The 12,002-nt window shown below is 38.8% G+C and overlaps 1 protein-coding gene across 3 annotated transcripts; it reads left to right on the top strand.

The window, feature by feature from the left end:
- The first annotated feature begins 752 nt into the window (after positions 1-752).
- On the top strand, positions 753-11,481 carry PDP1 (pyruvate dehydrogenase phosphatase catalytic subunit 1). Of its 3 annotated transcripts, XM_020785296.3 has the most exons (3): positions 753-1,025; positions 3,573-3,607; positions 7,624-11,481. In XM_020785296.3, exons 2-3 carry the CDS (start codon positions 3,577-3,579, stop codon positions 9,276-9,278), a joined length of 1,686 nt encoding a protein of 561 aa, XP_020640955.1. In that variant the 5' UTR covers positions 753-1,025; positions 3,573-3,576; the 3' UTR covers positions 9,279-11,481. The 3 variants fall into 3 exon arrangements, with proteins under 3 accessions (XP_020640955.1, XP_020640956.1, XP_072855225.1); XM_020785297.3 differs by lacking the exon at positions 3,573-3,607 and having other exon boundaries at positions 754-1,025; XM_072999124.2 differs by lacking the exons at positions 753-1,025; positions 3,573-3,607 and adding an exon at positions 1,105-1,462.
- The last annotated feature ends 521 nt before the right edge of the window (positions 11,482-12,002 follow it).

Below are 12,002 nucleotides of genomic sequence, written 5' to 3' on the forward strand. Positions count from 1 at the left end.
ATATCCTCTGTAAAAATTTTGTGGATCCATAAGGATCCTCATCTCAAATCCACATTCTTGCACCACTGCAAAGGTATTGTCAAGAGATTCCTGAAGTCTGTGGGCATACATGCTATCAGTGATTTGACAGCGGTTTGCCAAAGGTCCCACATAAAAATCATAGGAAATAACGCAGATCCGGTTTTGATTGCAAGGATCCGCCTTTTACCCACAACCTTTCCGGAACACCACACCAACTGGCGTGTTCCCAACAAGGGACTTGAAAAGGAAAGATATACAGTATATTCTTTTTTATATATATGCTCTTGATTTTATCACTTCCCTTTTCCTTTGATCAGAAAAAAGAAATGCAGGCCGAGCCCCAGACTCAATATTAGTGCAAAAATGAGGAAAGGAAAGATGATAGAGATAAATTGAACCGCAGCCTCTCACGAGCCCGCCCTTTTCACTAGACTCTGTTTCACAGTTGGAAAAGAAATAGATTCAAAAGGCTTCGGGGACAGCTTCTATCAATCCTCCACAGAGCAAAAAATACTGACACTCTACGCATCGGCGGAGGACAAGCAAGTGAAATCCTTCCGCCGCTTAAAAAAACATAAAACAAAAAGTGAAGAGGATGCCAGAATACTTTGAACGAAAGAAGAACGATCACGTGATTCTTATTGTCCTTCCCACCCCCACCCCTCTTTAGCCAATGGTTGTCGCACAGAGGCTTCATTAGGCGGGTCCGCGTCACAAAACCCGCCCACACGACAAAGAAGGGCAGCTGTCATCGAGCCTGGAGCGTTCGTTAGCGTGCTGGCGGCGGCGGCGGCCGCTTGTAAAAGGGAAGCAAAGTCGGCGCGGGCGAGGGCGCGGGCACGCGCTGCCGGCCGCGAGAGGCGAGCGGGTGGGAGGGGCGGAGTCTCGGGGGAGGGCGAGAAACGGACGTCTCCCCGTCTGCCGCGAGCGCTGAGGCGAGAGCCGTTGCCCCGCTCTTTTGTTTCCCGCTGGCCAAGCGGGCTCCCGCCCCAAGCCCTGACTAGGTTAGTGTCTGAGGAGGGGATAAGTGGGGCAGGTATGTGGGCGGGCGGGCGTGGCTCGCGCGTGTGTTTATGGCTATGTTATGTGTCTCGAAGGGGGGGGGGCGCCCGGTCGCGTCAGATACGTCTTCGTGCTGCAGAGGATCCCGAACACAAGCCTGCGCGGATGGAGGTCCCTGTGTGGGTGTGAGGAAAAGAGGCAGCCGGGGAAGGTGTCGGCCCTTGCTTTCCGGGCCTGAAGCTACTACCCCTGGCCACTGAAGAGAAGAAAAGAGGCGCTGGTGCAGTGGTTGCGGCTGCCTCCTTTTCCCTCAGCAAAGAGAGTTCCCTGGTTGGAGAGAGAGACCGGGATTCCTGTCACGGCTGGGGTGAAGCGGAGACCTTCTTTGCTTTTGTGAAATCCAGCGCACGGCGGGAGCACTGCCTGTCCCGACCCTGAGGTTAACCTACCCTCTCCCTTTCCTCGGATCAGTGTGGAGGGGATGCATTTATACTGTATAGCATTGCAAAATCTCCCAAAGCAAAGCTGAGGATCGGTAGGGAAGTCTTGGGAGCAACCTTTCTGAACAGCAGAGGAAACGAGAGAAAAGACTCATACCTGTTTCCCTTACATAAGGCCAATTCCTGCTATTTCTGGGTTGGAATGGAACAAAAAGAACACCTATTTGTAAACCTAGAGAGCTGCTTCCTGACAGTTTTAAAGTAATGCCGTACTGGACTAGATGGACTTATAGGCTGACTTTGTATTAGGCAGCTTTCCATCTTCCTAGGTGCCAAAATTAGATCTGGTTAAATCTTCACTAGCTACTCATATGCAATTAGCAGATATTTTTGAAAGAAGAAATATCCTTTCCTAGGTTTAGATTTCAGCAGTAGAAGGCAGTCTGATAGAAGAGGCATTGCCAGCTTTGGAAGAAGAAAGGGTGAATGGTCCTTGAAATATTATATGCCCTATAAAGCTCTCAGAAATAGTTTTAATTTTTTTTTAGCATTTTTGTCTTATTAATCAGACGTATTTCTTGTACTCTAACTTAATATATTTTTTAAAAAATAATCTGACCAATGAAACATTGCAGCCCTTGTCATAACAACTTGATTTTCCCTTGCTTGAAGCTTAAAGAATGAAACAAAAATGATTGTATACGTTAGCCAAGATCCTGTTGCTTTGTGTAATAAATTGCACCAGAGTAGGTCCTTTCAATAAATGGGGATTTAGTGATTCAGTTGCTCCATCAGTTCCATTGATTTAAATGGGCCTAAAGTTAATTGCAATTAGAGTAAGCCCATTTGAATCAATGAAACATATGAAAAGGTTCTCACTAAATCCCCATTGATTCAGTGAGCCTACTCTAGTGCAATTTGCTATGCTAAACAACAGGATTTTGTCCAGTGTTTGCGTCTGAGCCAGCTCATCCACTGTGGCACACTGAAAGAGCATAGAGTCTCTCAATGAAGAGAATATTATTTCTCTCTCAGAATAACCCACATGGTGAAAGCAAGAACCCATCTTTCTGCAAAAAAAAAAAAAAAAAGTTTGTGGACATGCTGGTTTTGCAGTTGTATCCCATCTGCTTCCTGAATGGGCAGTGGACCCTGCATGTGCAGACTTCAGGATTCACCGTTACAGGTTCGAATACCAGCTGTACCCTAAAATGACCATATGCCAGAAATATTTTGCATATATAAAAACTTTACAAATTGAGGTTATGTGAGAAAAAAACTCTTGAGGAGACTAGTTTTTAGGATATGTTAATGGTAATGTGTTGTTGCCCCATGGTCACTATGTTCTCTGTTAATAAAACATTTGGACATAAGTATTTTTAGGAGTATTAATGCCATCATTATTATTTCTGAATGTCACTTATAAATGTGTCCGTAGCATTTAAGGTGTCTTCTTAAAGGTAATCAGAATTGCAATCTGTTGCTTACTAATGTCTTTTATTTCAGTAGAGCTGGAAAAATTATGGACACCTTGATTTGTAGAAATTACTGAAGTAAAAATATAAATGCACATTCAGTGATAGTATAAAATAGAGTAGATCTGCAAAAATCGGTGGGAGTTTAAGTGATGATTAACAAGTCCCATTGGTTTCATTAGCAGTACTTGAATTCAGACTAACATTGAATTTAGGCTATTGCCTTTGCTGAGCTAGTGCCTGTATTCTGATGTTGGCTTCAAATAATGGAACCTACTGCTTATCAGGCTGAAATATTTCTTTAGGCCTGATTTAAAAGAATAGGTATGCTTGTTGCTCTTTGGGTCTGGCTGATAGCAGGTGAATCTTGCATGAACTGTATGTTCTGTTATGCAGTAGGAGTGATGGAGAGCTGTAAATTGGGGTTACAGCAGGTTTAGAAAATGCTTTTGAGAGATGCTGTGCTGCACTTGCTTTTTTATGCTTGTCACTACAAACAAACTGCTTGTCTTTCTGTCTCTTTTTTTGTCCTCCTTCAATGTTGGAGACCTCTTCCTCCTTCTTTAATAAACTCTCTGCCTTGCTTTTCCTGGGCTACTGCTTTGTGGATGTTGACGGCTTCTTGTTGTCACAGGAGAATGTGTGTGTGTCCTGGGCCCAGGCGGATTGGTATGTACCTCTTGTGCTCCTACTTTCCGAGTAATAGGAATGTTGGAATTGGGGGAAGTGAGTTTATCATGGCATGTATTGAGTAAACATTACTGTATGGAACTGTGGATGGTGGATGAGCCACTCCCAACTCATACTGTTTGCATTGTCTCCTAAGCTGCCTAGTTCAAATTCATCATGAATAGGATTGTCTGGAAATAACAACAACAATATTAATAATAATAACAATAACTATTATTATTATATTCTTATTCTTATTCATTATTATTGTTGTTGTTGTTGTTGTTGTTGTTGTTATTGTTAAACATCTTAGAACTGCAGAGCTGGAAGGGGCCCTATGGATCAAGTCCAGTCTCTGTCAAGAAGGCACAGTGAGGAATCAAACTCCCAACCTAAACCACTGAGCTATCCAATAGTTGAATGTGACACAGTTGGATTTCATATCTAAAGCAGAACAAAGACGAAAACATAGTCATTGTCCTCTAAAATAAACTAAATCTGATTTTTCAGTATGTTGATTTATCCAAATAAGCCAGTGATTTGGGTGTTTGATTAGGAACATTCCAAGCATCAGTGTATAAATTTTGAAAAGAATATTTTTTTCAAAAATCACAAAGTTATGGATAAAAACCTGTAATATACACTAATAGTTATCTTAAATCATGTTTCCACTAGAAGGGCGAACCTAAGTTGAAAACAGCAAATTAACTGTTACCTAACCTGTTCATTTGTTTGAGGGATTGATTTACATATTTATAGATTTATATACCACCCCTTTAGTGGAATCGCTACTCTGAGTGATCTACAAAATAAAACGAAGAACCCCACACACCCCATATGACAATACAGTCAATATGGTGATTCACCAATCTAGATCTAAAATTAATACAAAAAGAAAAAGCACAAGAATAAAAACTTTAAATTACTATTAATAAGAGGATGATAATGAAGGCAGCTTTATATAATTCTGTCTTCACTAATTTCCTGTATATGTTTTGTCCATAAACATTTTTAAAATATCAATTTCAATGGCTTTTGTCATAGATTGAAAGTAATTGATAATATTTGCTTCAAATGAATGCTCAGACTCTTAAGCATGTAGGCCACAAGCAACACACGAATGAAAGAAAGATTCTGAATTTAGTTGAGTATCTTAAATGTCACAGCATTTCTCACTTCTGGTGTTATGATCTTGTGTGGGGGAGAATTGGAGAAGGAACTGATCTTCAGAATTTAAACTTGGGACCCCTTTAAAATCTCATTTCAGAAACATAGGAAGACGGCTTCAGTCACCTCTCTGCAATATTATCCCATTTTAAGCTGTTGACTATATTTGTTTCTAGTATTAGTGGATCTTCATGTGTTTGGTTTCTTTTAGTGACTGATTTTGCTAACTGTGTTTGTTCCTTTTTGAACACCCTTGCTATGGGGCTAAGCATTTTGAATGTTTTAGCCACAAGCAAAACGTTTACCTGCAACTAACTGCTGTCTTCCCTCACCCAAGAAAGTACAGATGATTTGCATGTCTGGATCATAAGTCTGACATAATGTGGCTGGGGGCTTATTCTTGTTAAGTCGAGCTTACATGCTCACCTTTGAGACATTACAGGCAGGAGCATCCAAGTGAATTTTGGATTTATGGCCTTCTTTCAGGCAAACAGAGAGGCAATTATTCTGTAGGCAATTATTCACATGTTATAGAATAGTTAAGATGGAAAAGATGCTACTGAGCAGGGTAGAATCAGAGTAGGTTGGGGGGAAAAAGAAGATGGGTCTATACAGCCATTGATACTTGGTGAGAGCCAGAGTGACCATCTCTTCTTCCTGTCACTGTCTATTAAAACTAAAAATATTGTACATTTCTAGCTTTTGTATAGCATATAGTAGAGTATAATTTGAAATATTCTGCGAATAGGCAAACTATATCTGGTTCCCTCTGCTCAAGAGTCTGTAGTATATAGCAATAATATGCAATATTGGCATTCTGTCAGCATATTTTGACTGCAGGGCCAAAAATTTTTTTTTTCCAATTTGTAATATTTGCAGATGGAATAGTTTGGCATCAGAGCCACTTGAAAACAAAAAACAAAAAGTGTTACCTAGACATTGTTTGAAATAAGAACATTGTTGTGAGTAGCACAGACACTTAATTTTTGTTTTGTTTTGTTTCGTGAATACAAAGAGGAAGGAATTGATATTTAATGTTAGTGGCCAATAACAGATTAGTAAACAAGTTATCAGAATTAATCTGTGAAATTTGTCAAGGAGAGGAAAGTAAACAAATTGTTAAGCAAGATTAATTTAGTCAAGAATATAGAGTTCTAAGATTAAAAGGATATTTAGGGGGCATGTTGCAGAAGGGCCTAATCAGCCCTCAGGTCCATTGATTTAAAAAACTGCAAAACAGTTTCACACCATCCAGAGGAATTTTCTGGGGTGCATGTCTGTGATAACAATTATATTACTAGATTAAACCCACTGGACAATGGCTAAGAACTGGAGCAGAGATAACCAGAGTTTGCTTGGGAAAGAAGAAACCAGATTTATCCTTTGTTTGAGTAAAAATAAAATCACTTTCCTTTAGTGATATCTAAAAATCTACTGTTTCTCTTTCCCAATAGTTGACCCAGGCTTAAAATATGTTATAACAGTGTAAAGTTTTTCAGGAGACACAGGGGTCTAGGCCCAAATCAAACAAATCAAAGCAAATGTAGTAAGAGGAAGGTAATAGAACTGGAAGATCATGTGTCATTCTTTTTGGAAATGCATGATTCTGTCCTTCCCTTGTCTCCCCTGCTTCAAAAATGGATGGGAGAATAGTGCTGGAAACAGTCCCTGCATTAAATCTTCAAGCGATGCTGGCCTGAATCTAGCATTTCCCTCAATCCTGGACTCTTCACATTCGAAAACAGTTTCCTAGCCTTCTCAAACAGATTTGTGAGATGTGCAGGAAACTGCTGTGGGGAAAAGAGAGAGCTGGCTCTTGCTTCTGCTGGATTCTGGTGTTCTGATGATGAAATTCCAGCAAAGGATCCTGCCCACTGTCAGAATTGGTAATACTAGACTACACTGCATCCCTATTATATAGTAACCAATGTTCGGAGAATGAATTCTGTGCTATCTCTGTGTTATAATGATCAGACTCCTAGTATTTTTGTGTAACTTGTGTACAACTAGCAACAGCTCTTTAACTAGAATCAATTTGCTACTAAGAGTTACACCACTGTACTTATGCAGGTATATATTGTGTAATAGGGTTCTGATCACAGTTTCTTGCTGGACACACATTGTGAAAATAGTCATGCAAAACAATTTTTATATATACTGTAAATACAAATATGATGTGTGTGCATATTTAGCCTAAGAGGGGAGGTATTACATTCAGTTCATAGTCATCATTTAGCAAGTTAAGAATAAATATTTTGGAACTCTTCAAAGGTTTATCTATAATAATTAATAAAGGTGCAGCAGATTTATAGAAGAGTTTTAATTCTGTGCCTACGTGGAAGTTTCATTGAAATCAGTGGGACTTGTTCCTGAGATACTGCATGTCTTACCTTGTCAAGTTGTAAAACTTAAAGGAGGTGTTTGGGGAAAATATTAAAATGCTTTGACATAAATAATTGCCTGAATTGCCATAGACAGGGCAAATTAAAGCATTCTTTTCCCTACTAGTGTAGAGACAAGAGACTATTTTCAGTCAGAAAGTTTGAATTGTCCTCTATGTCTGTTATCTGTGCTTTAACCTTTAGTTGACTTTCAGCACTCCCAATTTAAAACTGTTGCTAGTAAAGCTGTAACTATAGGCCACTCTATTTATACATCTGAGCAAGATTAATGGTGGGAACAAACATATATTCTCCTTGAAGGAATTTAAATTATTTTTTTTGTTGCTTTATGCAGTTTACCATGTGAGCAAATACTGTATAAATTATTTTAAAGAGATTAATATTATTAGCTCTTTTTTCATGTAAGAAACCATGGTAAATATACATGTTGCTTGTTTTTCCCCTTAGCAATTCCAGTCAGAAGTTCCAGGTTGCCACTGCTCTCTGATGCCATGCCAGCACCAACTCAGTTACTGCTCCCATTGATTCGTAATTGTGAGATTGGCAGGATATACAATACTGCATGTTACTGTCACCACCAACATCTGTGTTGCTTATCACCTCACCTGACTCACAAGCACTTGAGATATGTGCCGCAGAAGAAGCTGGCAACGCTCTGCAGACCAAAGGAGAACTTCAGCTCATTTATTCATGCAAGAAACTATGTCTCCACACCACAGAGATTTTACCTCACACCCCCACAAGTCAACAGTATCCTGAAAGCAAATGAATACAGTTTCAAAGTTCCAGAGTTTGATGGCAAAAATGTAAGCTCTGTGCTTGGCTTTGATAGTAATCAACTTCCTGCTAATGCCCCAATTGAAGACCGAAGAAGTGCAGCCACTTGTTTACAAACAAGAGGGATGCTCCTTGGTGTGTTTGATGGACATGCAGGATGTGCTTGTGCACAAGCTGTCAGTGAAAGACTGTTCTATTACATAGCTGTTTCTCTGTTACCCCATGAGACTTTACTTGAAATAGAAAATGCTGTTGAAAGTGGGAGAGCCCTGTTGCCCATTTTACAATGGCACAAGCACCCCAATGACTATTTCAGTAAAGAAGCCTCCAAATTGTATTTTAACAGCTTGAGAACTTACTGGCAGGAGCTCATAGATCTTAACACTGGGGAGACAACTGATGTAAAAGAGGCATTAATTAATGCCTTTAAGAGACTTGACAATGACATTTCTTTAGAAGCTCAAGTAGGAGATCCAAATTCTTTCCTCAATTATTTGGTACTGCGTGTAGCCTTTTCTGGTGCAACTGCCTGCGTTGCTCATGTAGATGGTGTTGATTTACATGTTGCTAATACTGGTGACAGTAGAGCCATGCTTGGTGTCCAAGAAGAGGATGGATCTTGGTCTGCTGTTGCTCTGTCTCATGATCATAATGCACAGAATGAAAGTGAGATTGAACGACTCAGATCAGAACACCCAAAGTCTGAGGAAAAGACTGTGGTGAAACAAGATCGTCTGCTAGGCTTATTGATGCCTTTCAGAGCTTTTGGAGATGTCAAGTTTAAATGGAGTATTGATCTGCAGAAGAGAGTAATAGAGTCAGGCCCAGATCAGCTTAATGACAACGAATATACAAAATTCATCCCACCAAACTACCATACTCCTCCATACCTCACAGCTGAACCAGAGGTGATACATCATAAATTAAGACCCCAGGACAAATTCCTGATATTGGCAACAGATGGACTGTGGGAAACCATGCACAGACAGGATGTAGTTAGAATTGTAGGTGAGTATCTGACAGGTGTTCATCATCAAGAGCCAATAGCTGTTGGTGGTTACAAGGTAACACTGGGACAGATGCATGGTCTTTTGACAGAAAGGAGAGCTCGGGTCTCTTCAGCCTATGAAGATCAGAATGCAGCAACTCATTTGATACGTCATGCTGTGGGAAATAATGAGTTTGGTACTGTTGATCATGAACGATTGTCCAAGATGCTTAGTCTTCCAGAAGAGTTGGCTCGGATGTACAGGGATGATATCACAATTATAGTGGTGCAATTCAATTCCCATGTTGTAGGTGCATGTCAAAATGAGGAGGTCTAATCTTTAAACTGAAGCTGTAAACCAAAATTTCCACAGAACAAAATGGTCAGTTCTGAATGAACTTATCGCTTAATATCTGGTCATTGAAATTAGAGCTGGAGCAAGATTAATTTACAAACTCCCAGGGCAGTGGACAATCGGTTACTGAACTAATTTACTACAGAACAATGTGGGAAAGCTGTGCACTACTCAGTCTATTGGTTTGGACAGTGGCTTGTAATTTGGGATTCCTTGTTGGAATTAAAAGCTTTGCATACATCAGTGCAGTGTTCTACAAGGCAAAAACCTTGTATGTATTGTTACATGTACATATCCACGTAGGTAATTATTGAAATAGCTGCACAGAACACTGAATGGCAATTTGGTTATAAATTTAAATAGGGTTGATTACATTTATATCAGCAAAGAAGTTGTGGAGTCTTTTTTTTTCCAAGAAAGAAAACCTTTTAACTCTATAGCTATCCTTTTGTGTGCACTGGATCTCAATTGAAATACATGCCTAAAATCTTAATGTTAAAAATGTAAGTCTAAGCCATAAATATTATAAGCCTGTTCAAACGTATTAGAATAAATATTTTGCATCAGTGAATTATTTTTTTGCACAGTTCAAAGGGCAATAAATGATAATGGGGAGATGTTTTACATAGACAGGTGTGAAAAAAATATTCGGCTTGTAATATGAAGCTGCGATTCTTACCTTTTCTGAAGTGTGACCTAATCTTTAATCATACATTGTTGGTAAGCAACAGTCCTGACTTGTACCAAACCTGCTTCTAGTCATATGTTTCACACCTTGTGTTGAAATTAGGCAAATTGTAGTGATTTTATAAACTAGTGCAGTCAGGTGTTGTAGTCTGAATTAAAGTTTGATCCTGTGCTGTGGATGTTTTAAATACCACAAAGCAAAAAATCCATCCATATAGTTTTGTTCCTATTATGACCTCCCAAATGTGAAGCAAAATCAGTTGCTTTTCTCCTTATATCTCTTCTTGAACTGGTAGCAGAGCTATGATTGAAGTACTTGCAAGCTGTATTCAGTAATCTACATATCCAGGAGAAAAAAAGAGACATGCTATTGCCCCCTCCTTCCTTGCCCTCTGCATGTGTAGAACTAAGCATGAAGAAGAGAGCAACCAAGAATCAGAAATCTTTAAAAAAATCAGGATTCCAAATCCTGTAGAAATGTGCCATGGACAAAAACAGCTCTCTGTATAGATGGAGAGATAGAATACAAGGGAGCAGGACTAGCATTCTCCTTTCCTCATGGGTTTACTTCAACCTTTTTGTAGAATGGCTGACTAGTACTGCAGATGAACATAAAAATACTCTCTACTTTTCTGCTTAAATATTTTGTTAGCATTCCAATTAAACCCTGTCACCTATGAAGTTGTTTTTGAGTGGACACAAAAGGATGTCACTGTCCTTGGAAACATCGCCCTCTTATTAAACAGCAGAATACTCCTGTAGCCTCCAAATGATTGTGTTTGTAGCACTTAAAGTTTTTGGCACTAATGCACCCCTGGGTTGTGAATCAGTTCATTGACAGTTGCACTTGTTTAAAGTACTGAAATGCAAGTTTCCAAAAATAGCTAATTATATTAGCTACGTGATATAAGGTATCCCTATTTTATGTATTTATCTCTGCAAAAACTGATGTACAGATATTAATGTTTTTGAAGCGATATCTACAGCCTTAACAAAAAATAGTCTTCCCTTTCTGTGCCCAAGGAGTGTGATAATGTTATCCTTTGTCTGCATTTTTAATGTTGTTAATGATAAAACAGAACAACTTTAATCTGTATTGCCTTTGTACATGGACTATGACTAACTATAATTGGTTAGGTCAAATCTGGTTGTTCTTTTTTCTTTGGCTGTCTACAACATATAGCTGTTACATTATCCAAGCTTCCTTACCTTTTTTTATATATTTTACTTGTGAAATATATAGTATATGTAAATGTCTTAATTTGGTTTGGTACTAGTCTTAATTAAAAATCAGGGGGCATTGCTCCTGTATGTTCAACATTTGAGGGGCTAACTTTGTAAAATGAATGGTCAACACATGCAGGATTTAAATGAAGACTCACAGAATATGTATGTATGCAAAGAAATAAAAGGGCATTGTGGCTTTCTGAACCTCACATAAAAATCTAAGAACAAATGTCTTTTAGAAGACTTCAATAAAATAATTATTATACAAACATCCATGTTGTTGTTTTGTTTTGTAGGGCTCATTGGAGTGTTGTCTTTTATTTTCTGAAATGAATGTTAAGTTTGACCATTCACATAGTCTGTGAATGGCAAAATTAAAATGCGGCTGTATGAAAATGCATACAGTGCAACTACCTTGTTTTATGACTTAGTCACTAATTCCATCTCCCAAATTTTTTGTTGACTTAAATGGCAGAATGTTGTACCCCATAAGCCATATGTACATATTCTTCCCAGCATATTAGATAAAAGCATTACATCACCATTCTGTGTTGTTTACTATATCTTAATTGAAGAGGACTAGAGCTGGATTAACTTAAGTTAGTTTAACTGTAGTGGTGCCTGTTCTAAACAGTTATGTACAGTTCTCTAATTTATCCATCCATTTCAGCCCATACGTCTGCCTGATGTATTATGAGCTAGCTGCTTCTGCACTGTTTTTAAAAAAGGCGGGAAAGCTGTATTTTCCCTACTAAATGTGTGTGTGTGTGTCATTTGACTTCATTTGACAGT

This window comes from Pogona vitticeps, chromosome 4 (assembly GCF_051106095.1).
Source record: "Pogona vitticeps strain Pit_001003342236 chromosome 4, PviZW2.1, whole genome shotgun sequence".
Taxonomy (NCBI): domain Eukaryota; kingdom Metazoa; phylum Chordata; class Lepidosauria; order Squamata; family Agamidae; genus Pogona; species Pogona vitticeps.

Coding starts and splice junctions, on each gene's coding strand:
- PDP1 (XM_020785296.3), top strand. CDS start 3,577: ATGTGTGTGTGTCCTGGGCCCAGGCGGATTG. Junction 3,608..7,623: donor TCCTGGGCCCAGGCGGATTG/GTATGTACCTCT, acceptor TTTTCCCCTTAG/CAATTCCAGTCAGAAGTTCC.